This window comes from Pseudochaenichthys georgianus, chromosome 5 (genome assembly GCF_902827115.2).
Source record: "Pseudochaenichthys georgianus chromosome 5, fPseGeo1.2, whole genome shotgun sequence".
NCBI classification, from domain to species: domain Eukaryota; kingdom Metazoa; phylum Chordata; class Actinopteri; order Perciformes; family Channichthyidae; genus Pseudochaenichthys; species Pseudochaenichthys georgianus.
In genome coordinates this window covers 23,987,428-24,015,377 of record NC_047507.1, presented here as the reverse complement: position 1 = coordinate 24,015,377, position 27,950 = coordinate 23,987,428, and the positions used below count along the sequence as shown (strand labels likewise).

At 40.6% G+C, this 27,950-nt stretch overlaps 1 protein-coding gene across 1 annotated transcript; it reads left to right on the top strand.

The window, feature by feature from the left end:
* The first annotated feature begins 280 nt into the window (after positions 1-280).
* myg1 (myg1 exonuclease) lies at positions 281-27,547 on the top strand. Its single transcript, XM_034082249.2, has 7 exons — positions 281-609; positions 1,534-1,646; positions 9,633-9,792; positions 11,641-11,790; positions 13,072-13,194; positions 14,798-14,979; positions 27,259-27,547. Exons 1-7 carry the CDS (start codon positions 334-336, stop codon positions 27,446-27,448), a joined length of 1,194 nt encoding a protein of 397 aa, XP_033938140.1. The 5' UTR covers positions 281-333; the 3' UTR covers positions 27,449-27,547.
* Positions 27,548-27,950: the final 403 nt, after the last annotated feature.

Genomic DNA, 27,950 nt, shown 5'->3' with positions numbered 1-27,950 from the left:
TCTGCAAAGGTCTTGCCCTGAGTGGGAGATATGTTTCTCTGCCTTCAGCACCCTCTGCTGTCAGCATTCAGAATTACTGTGATTCAGTGAGTCAAATATTCCAGTTTGCATTGACATCTCTTTCATAGGTAACATATATTTCTTTAGCTCATTTAAATCCACAGGTAACTTTGGGATAATAATAATATGTGAAAAGAATATTCTGGCTATGGTAAGAACAACCAAAAAACAGACAGACCAAAAACGGTTTTCTGCGGTTCACAAAACAGGCGCACCATATCCGGTCCGTCTGCTTAATGTGTCCGTCACCAGCACGTTTCGTGTGAAGTTTGAATGTGGTGTATACGTAGGATAGCACTTAACCTAAAAATAAATACGTGTCAAATAAACTTAACCAAACCAGCTAGTGTTTTACAACGGCTACATTCACAAGCTAGCTGCCGTTGTTTACTGTCGGTGGACGTGAAAGCACCACGATACATGTCCAGTCAGCCGAAGAAACTCCGCACTGCAAACATGCCCGCTGTTAAGATCGGAACCCACAATGGCAGCTTTCATTGTGATGAAGTCCTGGCCTGTTTCATCCTCCGACAGCTGCCCGAGTACAAGGTAGGCTTCTGCTGCAACAGTGCATTATATGATCGGTGCATGTATTTATCCTCTAACGGCTGTTGTTCGTGTGTTATTGTTACTTAATGTACACAATGTTGATAACACTTAGTTATTTTAAATATTAATCTTCAGTCTGCATTGGCTGGTTTCTAGAGATGTTTTTATTTGATGTGTTTGCTACACGTCCCATGTAATTTCTTAACACCCCAATTGGTGGTGCTGCAGCACAGATAGATGGAGCTCTAAGAGCGGTGACATATGGACCTGTGATACAACTAGTGTAGTCAGTCATAGTGTACTTTTTGGGAGAAAATACCCAGCAAAACGTAATAAAACACCTTCCAAACTCTACTGACATGTTCCTACATTCACCTTTGTGTGTGTATAGTAACTTCTAAAAGTAACTCATGTTGTAACTATAACTATAACAACACATAGAATCAAATTAGCCAATTTAGCACAAATCTGGTTAACCCTTATTTATCTGTGGCAAACTCCCTGACCCAAATGTAAACAAAGCTGCATACAAAACTTCAAACACAATAGGAATGGCTGTGTTAACCATTTGTCACAGGAAATAAAACATATATTTTTTATATAAAGATAAATATAATGTGTTTGTTGGTTCAATGTGTATTCTTTACCGGTGACTAGTGATGTATTCCATCCTAATTAAATTATTGTTGAACTCTGCCACAGATCTGTTTCCAGTGGGTTAAACACTTACAATTTTAGTAATAATTCACAGTCTTGATAGAATTCATTTAAATGCATTTTTCCGCTGGATTAAAAAGGTGTGGGATGCTCAAAGGATGCCTGGACATACCAATCAAGATATGATTGCATTCATGTGGGATGCTGGAGTACAGATTTAATATGTAGATATTGCACACCTAAAAAAACGTTCTATTTATTTAACAGGATGCCGAGATAATCCGCACAAGGGACCCGAAACAGCTGGCAGAGTGTGACATCGTTGTAGACGTGGGAGGAGAGTTCGACCCAAAGAAGCATCGCTATGACCATCATCAGAGGTACGACTAGCAGTATGCTGCTGCGAAGAGATTACGTTTATTAAGTGTTTGAAAAAAAAGTTTTAACTTGAAATGAACATGTAGTATAGTGTTGTGCACTTGAGGAGTACTTCATGTAATTATCTTTACTTAAATACAAATTGTTATATACATATGAATAATTGATTAAGTAAGCCATTCTTATGTTGAGAAGAATCGTTTTTTTCTGTGATGCAAATACTACCAAAGCAATGCAAAATGTGCCTCTCTCATGTCGGCCATTTTGACATGTCACAGCTGCGAAGCACAGGGGTAACTAATATCATTAACGCAGGCTTGTTCCATTTCGATGCACCAGTAAGCCATGTCATGAGCCAGCCACCATAATTAATCTAATTAATTACACCTATTATTTCCCTGCTTTAAGAAATGATAGTGTTATAGTGAGTAAAAGATAAATCGTCTTGGTTTGTTTGGGAGGTATATTGGGCAATATTAGTTTAGTTCAGATAACGCTTCCTCTGAAACAATGGATATGTTCTTTTGTTGCAGCTCCATAATTAACTTGTATAAAGGTGGATAAGTAACTGATTGCCATATACATTTTAAAACCATACATTATCAAATAGGGATGCACGATATTGGGTTTTTGAAACCGATACCGATAACTTCCTGCTTCTCAAGACCGATACCGATAATACAAAAAAAATGTACGCCACTAATTATTTCAACGCGATTAACGCATGTGTATTTTTTTTCCTCGGCCGCCCCGTAGTTTCAGAGCATCGAGTTTAAAATACCAACTACAAGCTGATGCTGACAGCCCCACTCCTGCCGCCTGCTTGTGGCAGACCACACTTCCACGCTCACCGGCAGGCACCGACTGGCCACTGGAGGACCGGGAGGGTGTGTGTATGTGTGGCCCGAGCGAGAGAGAGACCTTACGTGCATTGTTGTTGTTAGCATCTGGTGCTAGCTAGCTGCGCTAACGGATATAAGGAGCTGTTTAAATGAAAACAGAGGAGCGACATTTCGCCACAACTGCGCCGAGCACTTGACTTTATGCAGGAAGCCAGACAGTGGGTCATTGTACGAGAAGTCAGCACACTCAGCACGGATAGTGCGCAACATGATTGCAGCGTCCAGGCAGCTCCGGTTCGAGCATATGCCTTGAGTTGCACATAGCTCCAACGCACGCACACTAGTGTTGTCACGATACCAACATTTTGGTTTCGATACCGATACCAAGTCAAGAATTGCGATTCCGATTCTTTTTCGATACTTTTCTTAAAAAAAGGGAAACACGGAATATCGGCTTTAAAATTAGGAATAACGGATGATTTTAGCAGTCAGATCAACTAAAGCAGCAGTTAGTAAGAACAGAAACGCCAAAGAGTCACATCTAATATAAATATATATAAAAGCATTTATTTTAATTGTGTAGCAGTGAGTTTAACATTTTGGCAGCACTGTTGAGCATTTTGAAAATGTATTTTCATGCCTCTGTGCAAGGCTTAGTCTTTCTATCTGTATAGCCACTGGTGTAAAGTAACCAAGTTCATAAACTCAAGTACTACTTGGGTACAATTTTGAGATACTTGTACTTTATTTAAGTATTTCAATATTTCTTTTGCTACTTTGTACTTCTAATCCACTACAGTTCAGAAATAATGGTGTACTTTTCCTCCACTACATGTATTTAATCCCTTTAGTTACTCTACAGATCTGGATGAATGATGTGAAATATAACCAAGTGTTGAATCAGACTTTAGTTCCACCTGGAGTAAATCCACCAGCTACCCTGCAGTCTACAAAGTCATTCAAACTAGCTGCACATTTACCAGCTTTGAGAACACTTTCATGATCAATCATTATAAAACATATCATATATATTATTCTGAAATGGACCAATTTGCACAATGACTACTTTTACTGTCGCTACTTTAATACTTTTACTTGAGGAACATTTTGAATGCAGTACTTTTACTGTAACAGAGTATTCCTACACGCTGGTGCTTCTAGTACAAGACCTGAGTACTTATACTTTTACTGTCGCTACTTTAACTATATTTTGATGATAATACTTTTGTACTTTTATTTGAGGAACATTTTGATTGCAGGATTGTTCCTACATTCTGGTACTTCTACTTTAACTCAAGTACAATACCTGGGTACTTCTACTTTTACTCAAGTACAAGATATATACTTATACCACCTCCGTTTATAGCCTATGAAAAAAACTAATAGAAAACGAAGGCTAAAGCTAACGTTAGCAGATAGTGATGCTAGTTTGCTAGTTAAGTTTGCTCAACGATAATATTGCGACAGAAAAACTGTTCAGTGCACATCACGCTCTGCCGCTCCCACAGGGAGCTCTGCTCTGAACACCTGAACCGCCCGTTCACAGACTTCTGGCGTCTTTTTTGTCAACAAGCCGAGGCGCAGCGGCAGTTGCACTCCCACTTGCAGCCATGCTTCTCGTTTTCTCACATGCTCTGGCAGCTAGCGCGTGGCCGCGTGCACGAGAGAGGGGAGGGACTTAGAGCGTGATTGAGAGGAGCGGGACTGTAGGCAGGGCTGCCGTGCAGGGAGTGAAAGCAGAGCGCTGAACACACACGGCTCTTATTAAAACGGCGCTTTTTCACGGGAGTACTTTTCCCCGTCATTCTTAAAGTACCGATACTAATGAAACGGAGGAATCGTACCGTTTTTAACGGCAGGGTATCGCGGTACCTTTCAAGTATCGGTACACCGTGCAACACTAACGCACACACACACAGTATTGTATTATTGTCTTCGTACGCTTTTAACACACCATCGTAGCGATGGCGATGTTTCAGGTGACTGATCATGTTCGAAGTATTAGGGAGCGCTGGATTTGTGAAGAACTCCCCTCTTCCTAAACCACTAATACCACAGTACTGGCAAAACAGGAGGAGCCGAGAGTAAAACAAGCGCCCCTCATCCCAATCCACCCACACCGCAGTATTTTTTCTTTTTTTTTACCCAAAAAATATTAATACTGGTATCGGGTTTATCGGGATGACGTCATAATTGCTAATATCGGGACCGATAATTATCGTGCATCCCTATTATCAATGCATAGTTCATCCACTAGAGAGCTGAGACATTCAACTGAAAATGTGCATGTCTTAGTAACATTTAAAAAATATAGAGGTGTGTTAAATAGGTATTGATGCACACACAGCCATCACAGGTCTGACAGGAAGTTGTATGTCATGTCTCCTTGAACTCAACAAAGGGAAATCCATATAGATTTCACACCTGTTGCTTATTTTTGTTGTCTTAACAAAGTGTAATGAATCGTATCCTATTCATCTTGGGTCCAAGTAAGAGACTATATTTACCTGTGGCTCTGTTCTTACATTACTAAAGTACCCTATCTGCATGGATCATCATGTAGTAACACGCTCCATTAGATTTCCTGCCAAAGTTCCTTCCAAATGATTGCATTCACTCAAGTCTCATCACGTTGAGTAATCAGCCTTCTGCAGATGTCTCGTCAGCTTATCGCCCTGGTGATAATCAGAGTTATGACCACGGTGATAAAGAAATGCCAGGACTCTCTTCCTGGCAGGTGGTTAGTGATAATTAGCGCTCCTTCAATTGAACGCCCCCCCCGCTGCTGGTGCACGAGGCACAGAGGCTGTCTCTCTGTTGGGAGCCTCAGGAGGATGTGGCTGTCACTCACATGTTGGGGGAGATGGTTCTGATGGCAGGGATGGGTGTAATGTATTTTAGAGCAGTGACAGTGCACAGATGAAGTCGACAGCGTTATCAAATACATCCCAGGGAAAACTGTGGTTGATATTAAACCATTAAATACGTAGTTTTTTCCGAGAGCTAGATAAGATGAGTGATAGCACTCTCTTCCCTGTCTCTGAAATATGGATATACTCTCTGCTACATCGGCCATAACTGTAAGCGACATGAGACTGTAACATTTCACTGAAAGTTGCCACGCCCCCTGCAGTTACCATGGAAATTAGAGTCGGAGACCTAAACCTTTTTATATATATGACTTTTTAAAGACCATGATTACAATGAATTCTAATGAGCAGCTTGTTAGCTAAATGGTTACAGCACGAGCCATATAACTTGATCTGTTGTTGAATGTCACTCCCCCTCTCTCTCCCTCACCCCCCTGCATTTCTACATGAAGTGAACATTGGCGCCTTAAGATAAAAATAACTTTTTATTTTCAAAACTAATGTAAGGAACTCCTGCAGATATAGAATACATTTACTGTTGAAGGTTCGCTTTACAGGTTAGAAAATGGCTGTGAATAGAGTGCCGCAGTGATGCGTCCTGAAACCCGGAATAAAGCTGCTTCCGGTTCCCTCGACAAAAAAGCAATGCAATTTCTCGAAATAAGGTCTGTGGTTGACACACATTTAAGAGACGGATCACGTTTTGTTCAGTCGGATAATCTCCACATGTCTATCCTACTTTTATAATCGATTTCTGATTAGAAAAGGATAAAAGTAGGGTAGACGTGTGGAGATTATCCTCTGCAAACTGACTGAAGGTGGACAGAAGCACAACAGATCAAATCTGCCAGGGATTATTTTTGCTCTCACTAGAAATGCTCCAACTGCTTCCACTTAATTTCAGAAAAGACATGAAAGCAAACAAATATATTTGTGTCTATGGGGATGCAGTATTTAATGTGGTCGGCATTTGTCATCAGAGAACTGTCCCGGATAAACAGATTTTAGGTTTTTCTATTGTGACATAGTTTAGATTTGCTTCCACATATTGTACACGGCAAGCTTTCTCTCCTCTGTATTCACCAACAATCTATAATGCAACATAATGTGGCCACAATTCATTCAATTTGATCAACATTTAAGTTTTCTGTTGGGATCAAAGCATCTGATAAAACATACGGTTTGTAACAGTAATTCCATTCTTGTATGTTTGTCTGGCTCAACATGTGTACACAATTAAAATGAATAAAGCCACGGATGCTCTAATGTTTATTTATTGGATAGTATAAGTTAATATTTAAGGTTATCCAATCTTACCAGAATAATTGCCCCAGAAAGTTAAAGGCAGAAATGAGACGGAGACCATTACTGTTTCTGAAGCGCTCCTCTGAAGGGAATTACTCTAAAGTATAGGTCACAGTGAGGTCTAAACTAATTATAAAGAAACATTCCCCGACATCTGCCTCTCAAAGGATGACATGAGTAATCAGATTTAAAAATCATTTTTTTGGCGATGTAATATTATTTTTTGTCCATAATATGTATTTCCTAAGCACAGGGGAAATCGATTGTTTGCAGATGAGTCAGTAATCGATAGGATACAGTTCAAGGGCTCAACAATTGTTTACAACAAAAGGAAAAGCCTGAGTAGTCAGAGGAGCAGACGATGGCTGAAATGAAAGAAATAAAGGTTAGCTATAGGGTCATTATAACAGAAGCAGTGAAGGCAGGCGGCAGACACACATTTGACAGAGATTGAGCGAGGCAGAGAGCGTGTGCAGCGGTCTGCTTGCCCACAGAGCAGGAGTTTGTGAGAGAGCCGGCTTGAGTCAATTTCTCTTCAAAATATAATTGATAGCCTCCCTTGTCCCTGGCTGGCTTGCTAGCTCGTTGGTAACGTAACTGATTTCCTCTAATGCGCCTGCATCTGGCGCTGAGTTGCCATATTCCTTTTGTGAGCTCTTTTTGTTCGTGAACCACTTCCTGATATCCATGATGCAGATAAATATAAATGATAATAGCCAAACTAACCTAGCAAGAATAAACTGACAGGCTGCTGTGCCGCATCTCACTTAAAAAAAAAACAACACTTAAAATAACACACGACTCAACCCAGCGAAAAACTGGTCTCGCATGCAGACTTTCATTCAGAATTTCCTAGCAAAATAAAAAAATTATATTAAACTAATCTTTCAACATAGTTTAATACAGAAATAAATATTAGGACAAAGCCCTACAAATAACAATAAACATAATAATAAAAAAAATTAAAATGTTTTATTCAGCCCTGACTAAAACAGCGGGCCCAAATCCTGGATGGGCCCGCCCATGACGCCGGGTCTGAGTGAAGTACCGTTGAAACATATTTTTGTGACACTTTGAGAAGTTGACTTGGAAACCCACACTGTCTGTGAAATCTGTCTCTCTGCAAAACACACTTCCATCATTTTTAGGGACTACTCGGATTAGAGTAATGGGAACTTACTGACCACTATATTCTTTTCATAAAGAATAAAATGCTAACACTGGCAGGACAGAAGGCGACATGCCCGTTCTAAGCCGTGTCCCTCACTCCTCACATCCCAAGCTGCATCCCCAAAAAGTGTATTATGTTGTTACATCGTTTCAGATGTTATGTTTCAGTTGTGCTCTTGATAAGCCATTAAAACAGTAAAAACACGTTCAGTTTCCTTTTGCTTTTTGTGTCTCCTGTACACCAAAACATACCCATCTGTGATGGAAAAAGAAAGTAATCTAAAAGTAATCTCAATGTTACTTTTTTTATGACACGTAACGGTAACTATATTCAGATTACTTTCCAAGCCATGTATTCAGTAATCAGTAAATGATTACATTCACAAAGTAACCCTCCCAACCCTGGCTATAACACCATCATGTGTAGTGATTTAGTCATCGGCATAAAGAAGTGGTGCAGCTGGTGCACTGTGGGACTCGTAATACATTACATGTGAAGCACGTTTAAACAAGCTAACTAAATTCTCTTCATATTCCAGTATTGTTTCTATATTTTACTTGAATCACCTTGTTTCAGTTCTGTATGGCAAATATCAGTCTGCCACCCATTCATTTCACACAAACAGTCTGAAGGCTTCTCATTGGTGCTAGTTACCTTGTTCAGCCTTTCTGGTTTCACTCTGTCATTTTCCTCGTGCTCATTTACTCCAATCTCCTGATAATCAGCATAGAAATGCCTCAGCTTGGCCAATTAGTGCTTTAATGGCTGATTACCCCCTGCTTCCCTAGCATGTCACTCATTCATTCGACAGACTGTTTTCCGCTGTGCCGCAGCCCAAGCATCCCAATTAAGCCTAAATTAAATGACCTACAGTAGCTGGGTGCTGGAGTCCTCCCATCTCAGCACGTGGCTGAGAGAGAGCTCCGGTGGCTTCTATTCATGTGCTGACGCTCACAAACTCTCTGAAGCTGAGGGGAATGTTTATGGATGCAAGTGGCTTTCATTGATAAACATCACATAGTGTGCAGCATAAATCTGGATTCAGCATTTCATTGAAGAGACAAGTTATTGGGAGGAGTCTGTGTATGAGCAGAACACCAATGTGTTGGCTGTAGTATTGAGAATTGAATATCCTCTGCCTATAGACCAGGTTTACCGAGAGATTGCAGGTTATAGCACTGACATAAGCTACTTTATGTATCTATTTAAATTGTTCCTTTCATTTGTAGAGACTTGGCTACAATACATGACTACTGCTGTGACACGTGTCATCAAACAAGATGATCCCCATAGCTCATCATTAGATTTGATATCATGATAAATGTCATGATTATGCCATTTACATACAGTATTCAAAGGTTTTATTGTCATATGCACAAAGCTACAGTGTATAAATGGCAATGAAATCATTCCGACCTAAGCTCCTCCAACAATGCAACATATAATAAAATACAAAATAGTGCAAAAAGTCTATGTACATGTAAATAGAATATGATATGTACAAGAACAGAATATGAAATTAAATAATGTACATTAAGGCCAAATTAAATATGATTTATTGCTGTGATAACTATTTATATAAATGAGTAGATTGCAAGATGACAAACAGGAATGTTTATCGGGGCACTTGACAGCATTGGCTGACACATAGGGCATCTGTTTGTGTACTGTGAATTAAGCTATTGGCATTATTTTTATAATGACTTTTGTCACCTACTGTGAAGTTAATATTGTCTTAGCATCTAAAGGCCATCTCTCTTCCGGCTGCAGTGGGTTCACATAGTGTCTCCCTCTATTCAGGACCTTTGCAGACAGCTTCCACAGCCTGCGTCCGGAGAAGCCGTGGGTGACCAAGCTGAGCTCAGCAGGCCTGGTCTACCTGCACTTCGGCCGTCAGCTGCTGACCCATCTGACGCAGCTGAAGGAGGGCGACAGGCAGCTGGACGTGCTCTTTGACAAGGTGAGAGGAGGGCGGATTCAAAGCAGGTGGTGGATTATAACCTCCTGAGTTTTATTCACAGCACAATGCTCCATTTAAAGGTCACCTATTATGCAAAATCCACTTTTTCATGTCTTTTATACATAAACATGTGTGTGTCCTCTGTGTAAAGAGATTCTGAAAGTTTCAGGAAAAAGGATTCTCTCTTTTTGTCCTGATCCATTTATATAAAAACCGGTCTGAAAATGAGCTGATCAAATTCAAGCCACTTTATGATGTCATAACGATTTTTTGGCTTGTGTAACCATTAGCCAATAACCAACCAAGGTAACCCCCCCTGTGTATAGGAGATACACAGGGCCAGTGATAATTGCGAGAAGACACATGAACAGGAATGGAGAAAATACACATGATTATAGCCTGAGGGGCTAAAAAACTAAAGAAAATAAAACACCAGCGATACTTAGCTCAATCAGGAGGATTTGCCTCCCTCGTGACTCCCGCAGGACTCCAATGTCTTTGTCAGTCTTCGTCTGTCTGACGCTCCAGGAAAGAGCTACCTAAAATGGACGCCTGATTGCTGAGTTCTCACAGCTGTGGGGCCACGCCCCTCTAATTAGTTAACTCTCTACAGCTGATGGGTGACAGCAGAGTGTCCCTGCCTATATTGTAATGAAGGGTTGAGACAAGTGACCCACTGAGACCTGTGTAACAGGTTCACTTGAGCAGATCTGAGATTTAAAATCTCTCAAAAGCGTCGTTTTAGCTACAATAACTACAGAACAATTATACAGAGTAGAATAAATGAAACAGAGAAGTCTAATTAAACAAGAATATAACTTACAGTGGTTGCTGCGTCAATAGGTAGTGTCGTCACCCCGTCACTGACACTTCGTCTCACTCATATCCAATTGATTGAGCTCCAACACCGTTAATTTTAAAAACAGTTGGAGGACGGAAGAACAGAAACATCCAATGAATGAGAAGAAAGCTAGATTATTAGTTACTATGTTAAAATGTGTGAATTATTGTCTTTGTTCATGTTGTCCTTGTTGGTTGTGTTAGGGTTGCATTAACCATGCAGTCACTGTGGACTACACCATGCATAATGTTTATTGTTTAAGTTTAGTTTATGACGTTTTGCCTTCAATTCTACAGTTGTCAGTAGATTGTGATTATAAATAGAGTGTGACGGGATGTTTCAGATTCTGACAGATTCAAGCAGGATTTTAGCACAGTGAATATTAAATGATACATTAAGCTAGCCAAATCTTAGGTCAACCATGACTTTTAGCTCTATTAACTCCTTTTATCATCTGCCTTTTGATGTGTCAGTTGGTTTTTAAGCCCCAAATAATCCTTTTACTCACAGCAGTGGCTTCCTTATTTTGGATGTTGCTTCTATCATCCTCAGCCAAAATCTCTATCTTTGACCCAAAACTTAGTTCCACTTGTAAGCCACTTATAAAATGTCAACTGTTTGGTGATTGACCTTCCACTGTACCAACGAGTTGACTTTTCCAACCTCAATATGTCTCTGCTTCGTTGTTACTGCTTCTCTCGCTTTATCAATGGACTTTCTAATAGCAGCAATTTGGCTTTTCATTTTGGTTTTATGTCCAAACTGTGCGTTCTAGGCCTCAGTAACTGCCCACACACTGTGACCAAATTGATTTCAATCAGAATAATGTAAACTATTAACTGAAAGTCCTTTCATAACTTCCCTGGCTTTAAAAAGGGATTTGCTCTTTGGTTTTCGAAAGTTAGCATAAACATAAAACATCAGATTCCCATGTTGTTGCCATGCAGTATTCGCTCATCACAGAATGCTAACCTCTCCTGTCATGTGTCTCTTTCAATTCCTCGCAGCTGTATGAGAACTTTGTGCAGGAGGTGGATGCTATTGACAACGGTATTTCACAATATGACGGGGAGGCCCTGTACGCGGTCTCCACCACGCTGAGCGCACGCGTCGGCCACCTAAACCCACGCTGGAACAGCAAGAGTCAAGACACAGAGGTGAAGGGCTGACGAGTGCCGTTCTCATGACACACGTTATTATACATCTTTTAAACCAAAGGTCACAGATTATGCGTGGGTTTGTATCTGTTAGTTTTTAATTGCCTGGGTTTCTACAGCATGACTCATAGACACTTTTGGAATTACTGTGGGTAAATGACTATATCTGTTGTAGTAAAAACACACAAGAAACACAGCATAACAGTGCTATACACACACGTTTCCATTAGTCAAGCTACAAGATGCACTGAATCCAAGGAATAATTTGAAATTGGAAAACAAATGACATGCAGATTGTTTCCCTAAACGAAGGTTTTAACAAAAAAAACCTCTCCATCCATATCTCTGGTCCGGACTGGGTATATTTAGCGGTTCTGCTTGATAAAATACAATCATAAACTTATCAAAGTAGTTTCTAATACATCTTTCATTCAATTGAATAATAATCGCATTGCCTCATCGATTGAGCCCTTGTAGCTGATGACTCAATCATTTTGCAACATGGACAAGCCCGGCACTGAACTCCATGACCTCCATTTTGTTGGCTTTTGGCTACATTATTAAATGACAATCACACAAAATGGACAGCCTGCAGTAAAACTAAAATACAAGAACTATGTTGTGGTGAACAGAACAGGTGCAATGCTGTGCAATCGGTGTTCGGAGGTCATTTCCAGATCCGTGCAGAAACAACGTAGGCTCACACAAATGGCCCGGGGGGTTTCTGTCTCATTAGTGCAGGAGGGGAATGCCTGCGGGGAAACGCTACCTGTTTCTCTGCATGATAAGCCTGGCTTTGCATATATGCTGAACAATTTATTTCCATCGTTGGGGTTGTCTCAGTGGAGAGGCTGGCCTGTTTGTTTTGGTTCTTTCACATTTGAGTTCACATGATTATGTTTCTACTCCCGGCACCCCTACAGTACCAACTCAGTCTCTGAGGCACCACAACAAATATTATTTAGTCAGACAACTTGAATATAGACCGACCAGGTGATTTCTCAAAAGTGTCTGTAATTGAAAACATAGATTTTCACCTTCCATTCAAATTCAGAGATACCACAGAATATCCCTACTGTTAGATTTGTATGCATGTGTTTGTGATGGCAAGTATTTGGGTCTGAACGCTCATAAGTGATACAGTTATGATCTGGAACTAAAAAAGATACCAGGAGCATTTTAAAGTGAAACCCAAATTTGAGTCCGTCTTTCTAACAAGATATTGCTCTCACATCATTACACTGATTTGAATGCATGTATGTGCACACATGTCTTCCCCAGGAGGGTTTCAGCAGGGCTATGAAGATGGTGGGAGAGGAGTTCCTGGACCGTCTGGAGTTCTATCAGTCCTCCTGGCTGCCGGCTCGTGCCGTGGTGGAGGAGGCTGTGAAGGCCAGGCATCAGGTACAAGTCTGTCCAATCTGATGTGTGAAAATGTTTATCGAGGGGTGTAACGGTTCACAAACATTTCGGTTTGGTACGGTTCAGTACGTTTTCGGTACAGCAGAAAAAATTATCACAAAACATAAAATATATATATATTTTTTTTTTTATTATTATTAAACTGTGAATAATGTATTCACTCAAATAAATACAAAATATAATAAAATGAACATTAAGGTGCAGCATTTCGATGAGCTGAAATAATCTGTATTTGAACTTTACTAGCACCTAAGCAGCCAGTTTGACATGACTTGCTTGTCATTGTATTTTCATGTTTTTTTTAAAGAAAAATGAACTTGTCCACATTGCTTGCCGAAAGGGCAGATCTGCTGGCACTAACAATGTCTCCTGCTGTGGAGAACACCCTCTCGCTAGGGACAGAGGTAGCAGATACAGCCAGGTAGCGCTTTGCTAACATGGCAACATAAGGATATTTGGCGTTTGTAATAGCTTTGGCTCGGTCTGAACTTTCTGCGAGTGGTGGAGGCTTAAATGCTAGCGGGAGTTGGGTTTGCACTTCAGTCTTTTTTCTTTTGGTACTGGTGATATTCACGTTCGGGTGATGCCTTTTCAAGAGTGTGCAAGTTTGATGTATTGCCAGCCGCGTAACCAATTTTAGTTGAACAATGCCGACAAACAGCTTTGGTTTGGTCCACCTGTCTTTGTCCGTCATCCTTGTATGTAACTGCGAAACCAAAATGTTCCCAAACCGGACACTTCAATGATGCTGGAGGATTTTCGAGCTCAACTTTATCTGCGTTCACCATTTCGACTGTTCCTCAAATTACTGACTGAATTTGAAAAGCTTCCCTGTGACCAGCTCTCATAGTATGCCTCTCGTCCAATGAAATGACTTGGTCGTTCTATGACGCGTTGAACCCAATGTGAGCAAATTACTCTGAATGCTGCGACGCAGCACCTGAAATTACTTCCAAAAAGTTGTTCACGCTCTCAATTTTTTATGTTTAACATTATATTCGTTCGGTAGACTTCGGTACACATGTGTAACGAACCGAAGGGCCCGTACCGAATAATTTCGGTATGGGTACGTGTACCGTTACACCCCTCCTTTGTGAACTTTGTTACTTTTCACTTATTGTTCTTGTCACCTTAACTCTCACTCTGTTTCTCTGAATTGGGAAATACATGGTGAAATTGGAGGTTAGCATGGAACCAGATAGACATAGATGATGTGGACAAACTTGTATTTGAACCCACTTAAAAACAAATATATCACTTTTTTCTGGACAACAATTGTTTCAACACATTTTCTTTCAGGGACAATCTGAATATTTGTACAACAGTGAGAGGCTGGTATATCTTGTGTTTTTCTCAAAGACAGACTTTCAGTTCACATTTCCAGGGCAAATTATGTTTTCAATGCCAAGGACTAAAAACTCTATTCTGGCTTATATTCTAGTTATGTTGAGAAACTTTATATTATAAAACTGTAACGTTTAAGCAAATGTTCTCTAAAGCACCCTAAATGACAGAAAAAAACAAGTTGTTGCTGCTTTTGTCCTTTATTTAACACACTCTTTTCTGTGTCTCCTCTTTTTACCAGGTGGATCCTAGTGGGGAGGTGGTGTTGTTCTCTCAGGGCGGATGTCCGTGGAAGGAGCATCTGTTTTCCCTGGAGAAGGACCTGAAGGTGGAGTCGCCCATCAAGTTTGTCCTTTTCTCCGACCAGAATGGACAGTGGAGGGTCCAGTGCGTCCCCGCCGGGCTCAACACCTTCCAGAACAGGTGATTTAAAAAACTAAAAACAGCTATAAGTGTGAATTCACACAATTTTTCTTTAGTAAAGGTTATTCAAACAACATTTCTGCTTCATCGAGTGCCACTTGTAATGTGTGCCGAGGCAGCACATTGCATGACTTACCTTGGCGGAAGTTAAGACATTCACAACTCACAGGGGTGTTGTGACTGACTCAGGATGTTCTCCCAGACAAGTGTTTTAAACATTGTGGGAAAATACTGTGAAGGATATGAACTTAACAACCTTCCCAATGTGTTGAAATGAGCTAACATTAATGCTTATTGCACCATTAAACAACAACTCATGGAGGAATGACATGTCGTCCAGGGAGGGACTAACACCTGCTTGGATAGAAAAGCGTGTTTGTACGACGATTGATAGTTAAGGAAGAGCTTTTGTTCTCGCAGTTCTCTCTGAGGATTTGAAATGATGTAAACAAACTCAACAGAGACCACGTTTGTTCCTCACAATAAGGTGTTTTTTGTTGTTGTACAGCTTCACACTTAAGCATACGCCAGCTTTTTACGAGGGTGTATTTTACTGAATGTGAGATTCAGTCTCTATCGAACAACAGATTATCTTCAGTTATATATTCCCCATTGTCTCCTCACAACCCTCTTTATTAGCAGGATATAGGCCGTTCTGAAGTTACTAGGGGTGTAACGGTTCACAGAAGTCACGGTTCGGTTCATACCTCGGTTTGGGGGTCACGGTTCGGTACAACAAGGAAAAGCAAAAAAAAGTCCCAAATGCAAAATTTCTTTTTGCTGTTATTTATTTGTAACAGTAGTGCAAGTTTTGGTATGAAAATAAGGAACTCTAACATTTGGAATCATTAACTGTATTACACAGTTAAAAACAAACTACAAACAGTAACACACAGACACAGATGGCCATATTATTTATAATGGCTGATTTTAACAAAAAGGTTAAATAAGCTGTACAACTGTACAAAATATTAAAATAAATAATAAGAAAGTGTTTCAATCACAATGTCAAAATATAAAATAAATACAATGATAAATATAAAACAAAATAAAATCTGTACCTTTAGGAGCAATGTCTAACATGTGTAATTAACTTGTGAGTGTGTGAGGCCATTATGCCTAAATAAAGGTACTCAAGCTTTACTCTATTTTCAAGTGGTTCTTCAAAAAGATGAGTTTGTCTACATTGTCAGTAGTGAGGGCAGATCTGTTGGCGGTAACTATGTCACCTGCCGTTGAGAAAACGCTCTCGCTGGGGACTGAGACTGACTCGGATGTGATTGAGCATGTTTGATGTGTTACCACTAGCATACCGCACCGCTGTCGAACAATGCCGACACACCGTCCTTGTCCGATCCACAACTCGCACCCCATCATTGTTGTAGTCCACAGGGAACCCGAAATGTTCCCACACAGCTGATTTAAAAGAAGCAGGTGGGTCTTCTAGCTCTTGTGTGTTGTGTGAACTCGCCATAGCTACGAACTGTTCTTCTTCATGTATTGTGTTAGTTTGTTGTGTTTTGTTCTTGTTCTTCATTTGTTATTTACGGGCGGCTGGCTTTTAGGCGCAATACCGCCCCCTGGATTATATATAGTGTAATACTGCCCTGAGTGACAGACTTTTTTTCCACTCGTAAAAAAAGGCGTATTCGCCGTGTGACTGCATGTGCCGAACCGTGACATCCGAACCACGACGGTACGGGACGAATACGGATACCATTACACCCCTAGAAGTTACACAAGAACATCATTGAACTTAACAGTAGTTAAGTCTGATAGACTAGATCAGAGGTGCCCAGTACGTCGGGCAATGCTGGTAGATCGCGAGTCATTCATAAAATAAAAAAATCCAGCTCCGTTAAAATAGACAAAACAGGTTTTGATCCCTCCTCTCTTGGCCTCCCTGCCACTTAATTCAGGAGTTTACTTGATTGACAGAAAAAGCGACCTATCGCTTTCCAGTCTGTTAACCCAGAATGCAAAGCGATACAAAATCAGTCAAGTGCCGGGAAAACTCAAATTAAGTTAAAGAGACAAACAAGAGTCAAACAACAAAATGAGTGCGGGACCGAGCAAAAAGCTAAAGACATACCACTTCCACCCAGAATGGGAGGAAGAATATTTTGTTGTGGTGTCACATTCAAAGGTTATTTGCCTTATTTGTAAAGCAAGCGTCGCTCTGCCAAAGAAAGGTAACGTGGAGAGGCATTATCAGAGTGTTCACAAGGCATATGACAGTGACTTCCCTCAGAGTAGCGAGTTGAGAAAGAGAAAGGTCATGTATTATTGCTACACAAACATTATCTCGCTGTCTTAGTGTCGCCAACTCGTTTCTAACATGCAAAAAGACAAACAAATGCGTTTCCAATCCAGACGAGATCTCTCTCTCTCCCGTCTGTGTGCGAGGGGGCGGGGCAGTTTACACACGCGGCTGATACTTGCAGCAACACACGGCGGGGATGGCGGAGAGAAGCGCTCCAAGGTGTGGTTAAATGTTACCCGTCTCGATGTGGACAATGCTCCTTGCCAAGAGTGTTTAGCATGTAAGGGCGGTAACACGAGCAATTTGTCTAAACATTTTGCAAAAGTGCTCCACATTCAGACGGAGGAATGCACCGGGTTCCACTGTCTTTCTAGTAGCTCTGTAGCCCCATCCACGAGTAACGTTTCCACGTCAGGTGTTATGTATGCTAGCAGCAACACACGGAGTTAACTACATTATACAAACATGGGTTAATGATTAGAGGTAACAGAGTTATTTATTTTGTTAAAGTTTCAGCTATTCTGTTTACAGTTCTGTCATCAGATTATTTAATACGATTTGTACATGTTGTTTCTTTTGATGTGAAATATTATTTATTTAATTTAAATAAAAAGCAATGTTAATTTTGTTCAGAATTTGTTAAGTTAATTTAATAATATATGTATTTTTGAATAAAGTATTCATCTTTATTGTCTTCATTGTTAGTTTCCACATGCCTAAAACAACCTCAAGCTAAATCTAAAAGTTGATGGCTAAATAAGAGCGCTTGAGAAATTGTGCAAGGCATACAGTAATAGTCCGAATAGTCGATTAATCGTTTCATTAATCGATTATCAAATTAGTCGTTTGTTGCAGCCCTATTGTAGTTATCCCATGTATAAATAAAACGTGTTATTCAGCAACCCTTGCAATTTGGGATTTTATTTTTGGTTGGTAGACCTCGGTGAGCTGGTCATTTCAAAAGTAGCTCACCAGCCAAAAAAGTGTGGGCACCCCTGGACTAGATGAATTTTATGTGCTCAACAAGGATGTTACAATTCATCCTGACGGGAACATAAATGTGGATACCTTATTCAACAGCTAAATAATTTCACTAAAAAGCTTACGTGTCAACCTCATGGGTGTGCTAAAGGACAGTCTGGGGGTCTCTTAAGCAAGTAAGAGTCATCCGTCATTAATGTTTCTCCAAAATTGAATCCCAATCTATCATATTCATCCATCAGATATCCACCATATCTGTTGAGATATTCCACTCTGCACTAAGGTGGTGGACCCCTGGCTAAAAAGTGCTTTACTTTACCTAACATTTTAGGCAATCTCTGATAATGAACTCTTTTGTCTTATGTAATGTAAGCTTAATTTGCCTTGTGCACAACCTTGCGTCTTTTGTGGACCATTCCTGCATCTTCTAGAAATACTGAGCTCTCTCCAAGCCTCAAGCTGTTCTCTTTAGTAAAAGATGCCCCGTACATACTAGGGGTGTAACGGTTCACAAACATTTCGGTTCGGTACGTACCTCGGTTTTTTGGTCTCGGTTCGGTACGTTTTCGGTACAGCAGAATTTTTTTTCACAAAACAAAACATATATATATATATTTTTTTATTATTATTAAACTGTGAATAATGTATTCACTCAAATAAATACAAAATATAATAAAATAAACATTAAGGTGGAGCATTTCGATGAACTGAAATAATCTATATTTGAACTTTACTGTACTAGCACCTAAGCAGCCAGTTTGATATTATGACTTGCTTGTCATTGTATTTTCATGTTGTTTAAAGAAAAATGAACTTTTCCACATTGCTTTTCCACTAGCAATGTCTCCTGCTGTGGAGAAAACCCTCTCGCTAGGGACAGAGGTAGCAGATACAGCCAGGTAGCGCTTTGCTAACATGGCAACATAAGGATATTTGGCGTTTGTAATAGCTTTGGCTCCGTCTGAAGTTTTTGCGAGTGGTGGAGGCTCAAATGCTAGTGGGAGTTGGGTTTGCACTTCAGTCTTTTTTCTTTTGGTACCGGTGATATTCACGTTCGGGTGATGCCTTTTCAAGAGTGTGCAAGTTTGATGTATTGCCAGCCGCGTAACCAATTTTAGTTGAACAATGCCGACAAACAGCTTTGGTTTGGTCCACCTGTCTTTGTCCGTCATCCTTGTATGTAACTGCGAAACCAAAATGTTCCCAAACCGGAGACTTCAATGATGCTGGAGGATTTTCGAGCTCAACTTTATCTGCGTTCGCCATTAATTTTCGACAGTTCCTCAAATTACTGACTACATTTGAACGCATCCCTCTGACCAGCTCTCATAGCATGCCCTCTCATCCAATGGAATGACTTGCTCGCTCTATGACGCGATGAGCCCAATGGGAGCAAATTACTCTGAATGCTGCGACGCAGCACCTGAGATTACTTCCAAGAAGTTGTTCACGTTCTCAATTTTTTACGTTTAACGTTATATTCGTTCGGTACACTTCGGTACACACGGGTACCGAACCGAAGGGCCCGTACCGAATAATTTCGGTACGTGTACCGTTACACCCCTAGTACATACTCATTAAATCACATCAGTGTTCTTGCCTTGCCACTTTTTACATAATGACAGTAATGAGAAGACAAAGACCCTCTGTGAATATGTCGGATGGTTAACACACTGTGTGTGTGTGTGTGTGTGTGTGTGTGTGTGTGTGTGTGTGTGTGTGTGTGTGTGTGTGTGTGTGTGTGTGTGTGTGTGTGTGTGTGTGTGTGTGTGTGTGTGTGTGTGTGTGTGTGTGTGTGTGTGTGTGTGTGTGTGTGTGTTACCTCTGGAGAGGAATTGTTTACATGGTTAGCCTCTCGCCCTCCGACCCACAACGCTGCTCTGCTAACGTCATCAGCATCCCCCCCTGGAGTTCTGTGGTTCATTTGTTGTCTGACTAAATCCCAGCATACATCACACATTATGAATATGGAAACAAATTAAACTGCGGAGATTCTCGTCTTTGTGGCAGCTTGCATTACAGCATTCTACATTGAAGCAATCCAGAAAACACATTCTAATGTTGACACTGACCAGAAGATCCATCAGCAGCCATGTGTTTTCATGCTGGCTCAAATGTGTGATTATTTGTTCTGTTTGATGCTGTTCCCTGCTTCTCAAAGTGGTATGAATGGGTCTTAATCACCAGTTTCTGAGGTGAAATAATATTAGTATTGAGTAGAGATGAACAATATAGTCCAAGGATCAGCTTAGAATTGTTAATTTGGTCATGGCTAAAACATGGAACGATTGTTGTTTTTTAAGTTTAAAAAAAGGGTGCCTTTGAGTGACTCTTTTCTCCGCATTTTATTTTAATTTCATTACATTTTCAAATTGTAGGTCACAGGTTGTTGATGGTGAATTGAAAGGATTCTGATTCAATATTTGATTTATATTCAGAAACTAACTTCTCTGTGAACAAGCGTATAAGAAACACTAAACACTTTGTATGCAGCATGTTCAGCAGACGTTCAGGGTCATTGAATTCTGTAGAAAATAATAAATTGGCCTCTACACAAAATGAAATGAAATGTCAGACATCGTAACTCACTATAGTTATTTTTCCCCCTTAGGAACAAATCAGGTGGGTGAATAATTAAAATGGCAGTTTTGTTCCCATCATAACACCACATCTTGATAATTTTCATTCAGCCAAAGGGAAAGTTGAATATAAACTGTAGTGGTTTATATAAAAGAATGCTCCTTTGACAACTCATCAATATCATTTTGTTTACAGACTCAATTTTCATTTCCTGGATTCAAGGCAAAAACGATTAGTAGAAACTCCCCTGAGAAAACACATAGTGAAAATCCATTATAAATAATCCAAGTTAATTAAATCCCCTAACCTTTTCCCGATACATGAACCTGGAGCTGTTGAACTTATCACACTAGTGTTTGCTCAGTGTTCTCCTGTATGTACTAACCTCTGTGACAAATGCATGGTGTATCCTGTGGCTGCTAAAAATAAAGCTTAACAGGAAGCACTCGGTTAGCATTATCAGTTACCTGAAGCAGCGTTGATGCCGCAGGAGGAGAGTGCACCGTAAACAGATAGTTCAGACTCAGCCACTTACAATACAAACTCCTATAGAGAATACCTTGAATGGGTGTTATATAAACAGTATCAAATAATGTGTCTTTGAGTTTCTGAAAAATATAAAGGAATGTTATTATTTTATGCTCGTTCTGATTCTTCACACAGTATTTCTACTATCAGAATACCTTTATTAGTCCCACAGAGGGGACATTTGCAGCGTTACAGCAGGAAAGAGCCACAGACAGCTTCCTGTTGCATATCATAAATGCGTTAAAAAAAAGTACTAAGTTATAATGTAATAAACAATATGCTAAAAAAGTACTAAGTTATAATATAATAAACAATATGCTAAAAAAGTACTAAGTTATAATATAATAAACAATATGCTAAAAAAAGATAAAAACTAAAAAAGTTACATAATTTTCAAAAATGCAGATAAAAAACAAATCAAATCTACAAATCAAATCCTGTAGCAGTTCTTAGGATTTAGCAGCCCGGTATATATTACAGTTATTAAAGATGGCATATGTATATAAAGTATATATTGCACATAAAGCACATCGTTTTACGGTATTTAACAGCAGCAAGTTACAAAATACAAGATACATACCTTGTAACAGTAACAAGGGTTTAGCAGCCAGGTATAAATTACAGTTATTAAAGCGGCATCTGTCTTTTTAGTATGGCGCCGTCTGTTGAAAGTCTCTTACGCTGAGATTGGTTTTTTTGGAAGGGAATTTTCCGTTTTGGAATCAAAGGTCTTAAAACAATCTTTCATATGTTTTACAAATTGTGAAGCCCTCTTGAGATATGTGAAATCTAATCAAATGGACTTACAGATGTGATATTTCAGATGACTTCATGCTGTGTATGTGGCCTTGTTCTTTATCCTGGGTCTACATGGGTCTCATTAGGAATACACTTTAGGTTGCCCAAAGGCACAAGAAGAGGGTAGAATAGCTTTTTTTTTAATTGAGTTTTGATCTGAACAGTGGCTGCTCTGTAACACTTTCTATTTCTCTTTCCATGAGGTCCCTTTGCTCTCCCATTAGTTTCTTCCTCTCTTACTGTGTCTCTTATGAACAGCATTTCTGTCTCGGTCCTATAATCACACAGGGCTGCTGGTTTAGAGCTACTTCAGAACAATGGCTTGCGAGATGCTTAAAACAACAACATAGCTCCAGATGGCTCTTCCTATGGGTGGCCTGCTTCCTCCCAGCGGGCGTGTGCCGACTCAGGGAAAGGGGTGTTGTTATCACCTGTGTCCATGCTACTGCACCTTGGGGGGGAGACGTCTATTTTTATCAGCAGCACATTGCTAAGGAAATGTGAGCTGAGAGAAAGAAGTGGGAGAATCCTTCCTCTGAGATTTACTGTTTGTTAGAAGCAGTGTGAGCTGGACCAGAATGGATCACCCTATTTCTGCTCTGCCTCTGTATTAGGGATGTTACCTGCGGTTATGTGCTGGTTTTATTTTATTATCTTTTCTCCCCCAGATTATTACCTTGGCAAACCAATTGTCATTACAAAAAAAACATTGGTATTTCTGAAAGCCCTAGGGAAGATTTTCAAATGTCTGAAACAAAGATATCAGTCTGAAAGCCACATTTATTCTATAACTAATAAAAAAAAAAAGCAGAACATCTTACTGGAACTAGAATGTTTTTTTGAAACGGGTTTAAAAGCTACCCCCGCGACCCGACCACGGATAAGCGGGAGAAGATGGATGGATGGGTTGAAAAGGATTTGTTGATTATTAAAATACTTGCAGGTTGATTATTTTATTAATCGACGAATCAATTAAATGTCTTAAAATCTGTTAATTCTGTTTTACTTCATAAATTAAAGGTAAACAGCCATCATGTTTATTGGTTGAAGAAGTGGAACATGTTCAATTGTAGTGAGTAGGTGAGGAAATTGAGTTCATTTCTCTTTAAAAGGAGCAGTATTTGAATGTTTATCCCTCCTCTTTGGCCCTGTCGTGATATCAGTCGGCTAAATCCCTGCCAAAGGAAGATATGTTACATTGTGTGTACACTCTTTACTACAGAGATGGTGTCCATGAATATTGAGTCAGGAGGATTGAACTAATTATTTTCTTGGAGACTGTAAAACCTCTAGGGAGGTCAGTATCGGCCGATACCGATCGCCGATCGAGTGGGTGGGCCCGATGGGGATCTTCCATTTAAAGTGATGTTTAAAACTCAGGTAATGGGGCTCATTCACTGGAGCTTCCACAAACAACAACCAACATAATTATTACATTCAAATGAACTACATTATTCAAGTTTACATTAACTTTGGATAATAACACGGGAGAAATGAGCGGAAGCGCTCTCTCTCCCTCTCTCCCTCTCTCCCTCTCTCCCTCTCTCTCTCTCTCTCTCCCTCTCTCTCTCTCTCTCCTCTCTCTCTCTCTCCCTCTCTCTCCCCCCCTCTCCCTCTCTCCCTCTCTCTCCCCCTCTCTCTCTCTCTCCCTCTCTCCCTCTCTCCCCCCCCCCCCTCTCTCTCTCTCTCTCCCTCACACCCCGTCAGTATCCGTCTCATGGAGCTCACTGATCCAGTAATGAGTGACCCGACAGTGAAGAATAAATATATGTATAACTAGTTTAGCTTGTTCCAGAGGTAGATAAAATAGCTAAGTGTGTTAGGTCTAACTCTTAGTGTGTGTGTTGCTCCGCTTACCAGTCCGTCACAGCGGGTGGAGCTGCAGGATTTCTGCTTCACACGTTGCATTCCGCTATTTTACTGTCTTTTTCGGACACCTTAAAATACTGCCAGACTGGTGAAGCCATTTTGGCGAGCTTGTTTTATTTTTAGATGAGTCATCTTGAGAATCAGAGCTTCCTGGTCTGTCATAACAGCAAGTCAGCACCACCTCCCCCACTCCTCCTCTCATTAACGCCCTGTTGACCTTTCGTCTTGCGCTTGTTTTCCAGCCATACTGTGGAGCTATCGATCAGTTGTTTCATTTTACAGGGATTAAGGGGTTGCCACGCTTTTCCTCCAGGTTGTCTCAGGCTCTTGGAAAACACAAGGAAGGTTTCTCATTTCTCCAATTTCCCCTCCTCGACTCCTCGGTCCTCCGGTAGTGACCCGGAAATGGATTTCAGCGCGCCATGTTGAAGGACATCTCATGTCTCTGAATGCACTTCGAGGACCGAGCATCGAGGAGGCTCTCTGGAGGAGCTATAATCGAGGATACACTGATGGGTCCTCCGCGGATGTATTTCCAGCAACAGTGATGTTAAAAGAGTCGTGACGCACGGCCGGACTTATCTCAGCCAATGACAGCTCTGCATGCATCCTCTGGATATTATTTTAGAAACGTCTTTTATCGCAACGCAATGTTTACAGAGAGAACAGCTGTGAGGTCCGTGCAAAAAGCAGAGCAGTGTGTAAAATATATATCACTCAGTATAACAGGCCTACTCTCTTTATTTGCTTTGTTTAGTAGATATCTACAAACAAAGAGTCGATATTTTTCTAAGACCATTTAGTGCTTCACATAATAAAATACACAACGGCTGTAGCCTGTGTGTGTGTGTGTGTGTGTGTGTGTGTGTGTGTGTGTGTGTGTGTGTGTGTGTGTGTGTGTGTGTGTGTGTGTGTGTGTGTGTGTGTGTGTGTGTGTGTGTGTGTGTGTGTGTGTGTGTGTGTGTGTGTGTGTGTGTGTGTGTGTGTGTGTGTGTGTGTGTGTGTGTGTGTGTGTGTGTGTGTGTGTGTGTGTGTGTGTGTGTGTGTGTGTGTGTGTGTGTGACAGACAGACAGACAGACAGACAGACAGACAGACAGACAGACAGACAGACAGACAGACAGACAGACAGACAGACAGACAGACAGACAGACAGACAGACAGACAGACAGACAGACAGACAGACAGACAGACAGACAGACAGACAGACAGACAGACAGACAGACAGACAGACAGACAGACAGACAGACAGACAGACAGACAGACAGACAGACAGACAGACAGACAGACAGACAGACAGACAGACAGACAGACAGACAGACAGACAGACAGACAGACAGACAGACAGACAGACAGACAGACAGACAGACAGACAGACAGACAGACAGACAGACAGACAGACAGACAGACAGACAGACAGACAGACACCTCTGCCCTCTGCTTACTTTTAATACAACTTTTGGCCCGTAATTTCAATTCCCCATGTAGCGACCAGAGAGGGGGGGGGGTGTATGTCCAGTCTCTGATAGTGTTACGTTATTATGAGTGCTCTCATACTTGTTTGAATCTGAAATTGTATATATTTATATAAATATATATGTCCACATCTGTAGCCTGTTGTCTCATCATACCACACTGTCAATGAATCAAAGTAAATATATAAGTGGTCATGAACACATCTGTCCATCAGACAGAGGGCTGCTGTGCCTCCTGTCATCATTAATGGACGTCTCTTTAAAATGACCGCTCAGAGGATTGGAGTTCTCATTTCTCAAACCGCCTGCTGCTTCCGCTCCTCTCTCCTCGGTTCCCCTCCTCGACTCCTCCGCTCGCATCTCCTGTGGGCGTGACTAAGTCTCGAGGATAGGAGTCGAGGAGGGGAGTTAGAGAAATGAGAAACCTTCCCGATCATGTGGCCTTGAGATAATGGCATTGAGTTGGCTTGGAAAACATGTCAATCATTTGCCATTATGGATCCTTTCTGAAGCTCTTTACTCTCTGACTATTACAGTTTTTAGAGGATGTTTCACAGAATGGCCAGAAATCAAACCTTCAAAATGGAGGACAAAAGAAAACCCTTTAAAGATCCATCTGTTTTTGACAAGCATCTCTCTTTGTCTGTTTTAGTTAGACTGTTAGAGTTACACAAAACAGTTCCATAATTCATCAAACTTGTGACACATGAAAATAGGGCCTGTGGTTTCCATGACTTTAAAAAAAAAAAAAGAAATCTGATGCTTTAAGTTAATGTTAAAGTCTGTTTTTGAAATGACAAAGTGATAAATCAGAATTGCTACATATGCTTCAGACCAGGTCTGAAGGAATGAGATAATAACCCTGTCAAGCCAAGCATGACACACATGCACAGAAACAAAAGACAACTGGTAATGTGTTTTAAATGACATGCCAGACTTTAGACTGAGGCGTGTGCTGCACACAGCAGGTGGTAAATGAGCTGCTCTACATTTTTTATGAATTTTCCTTTGACGTTACATCTAGAGACGGTTTGAAGAGGTTAGCCTGTGAACCCTCAGAGCCAATCTTTTCTCCACTTTGTATGATTGCTTGTCGGCTCCCCTGCAATCATAAGGATGCCATTCTAAGGTACCAAATATGTGATTCTCCACATTCCCAGAGAAGAATAAAGCTGATTTGATTGGTCTATTTGCTCGGGCTGCTTGTGGTGGTGCAGTGTTTGTCAGGATAACTGCAGGTGCCTTGAATGACAGCAGTGCACTGTAGGTCCTGTCATAAAATCTAGAAAGACCAGAGCAACCCAAGTCTTTGTGCGAAGCCAAGATAAAATGGGAGAATCAAATGTCATTACTGATAGTTTTGCTGTTTCTTTTTTCAAATAATAAAAAAAGAAATATCAGAGCATTTTGCTAAATAAGTGATGATTTCCTGAAGTCTATGATGTCTTAATCGTGTTATCCAATTTAGCGAACAAAAAATAATAATTGAGTTCACTATCGTGTGACAAAAAAGAGAATCCTCAAATTTGAGAAGCAGTTAAGGATTGGCATGTTTGCTTGAAAAGTGACTCACTAGCAGAAGTTAATTGTGTTTTATTCTGTTCTTTAATTGATGTTGGTTGACATCATTCATCAGTGCATCATTGTGGTTTCTTTGATGTTGTTGTCCTGGTTAGGCAGACGATGACAGCACTCAGTGTTTTGCCAAAGTGTCCTCAGGAAGTGAGCAGCCAAACCACACAGTGTCTCTCTGTAAGCCAATGTTCCCTTCTGTCTTCCTTTCCCAGGCTGTCCCTGCTGGAAGAGTGGCGCGGCATTCGTGATGAAGCCCTGTCGAAGCTCAGTGGGATCGAGGGCTGCGTCTTCGTCCACGCTGGAGGCTTTATTGGCGGGAACAAGAGCCAGGAAGGAGCCCTGGAGATGGCCCGCAGGACCCTGCAGGCCGCCGCCAAGTCCCCTGCTAATGGAAGCAGCTGAAGGCTCAGAGAGGAGAGCCGGCAGCACATTTTGTTCTCGGGGTCAGTCTTTAGAGAGGATAGCAAGGATTAAAATGTTAGTTTGCTGTCTTGAATCTTGTTCGACCCAGCCTTAGCTAATGTTGTTTTGTTTTGCCACGATGAAGAGGGTATGGAAATGTCAGCCAAATAAAGTTGGATCAGTTCCCTAAATACCTTTTATTCTTACACACTGTAGGCTCGCTCTGAATCATAATCTAAAATAACGGTATTATTCTTGTCTTGGTTCTTATAAATGTGAGTCTGTTTTGATGTCAATTCTACAATTAAAGACTCTCTGGATTACATTCTGGTATTAGAAAACAGTTTGGGTAAATCAAACAATAAAGCACTTGTTTTTTTCATTTCTGCTCACATCTCATTTCTTTTCTCCATCAAGTGTATACGAGGCAGGCAGTCTGGTGGACCACTAAGCATCTTCAAAGCCTGTGATAATAATAATAATAATATATTTAATTTATATA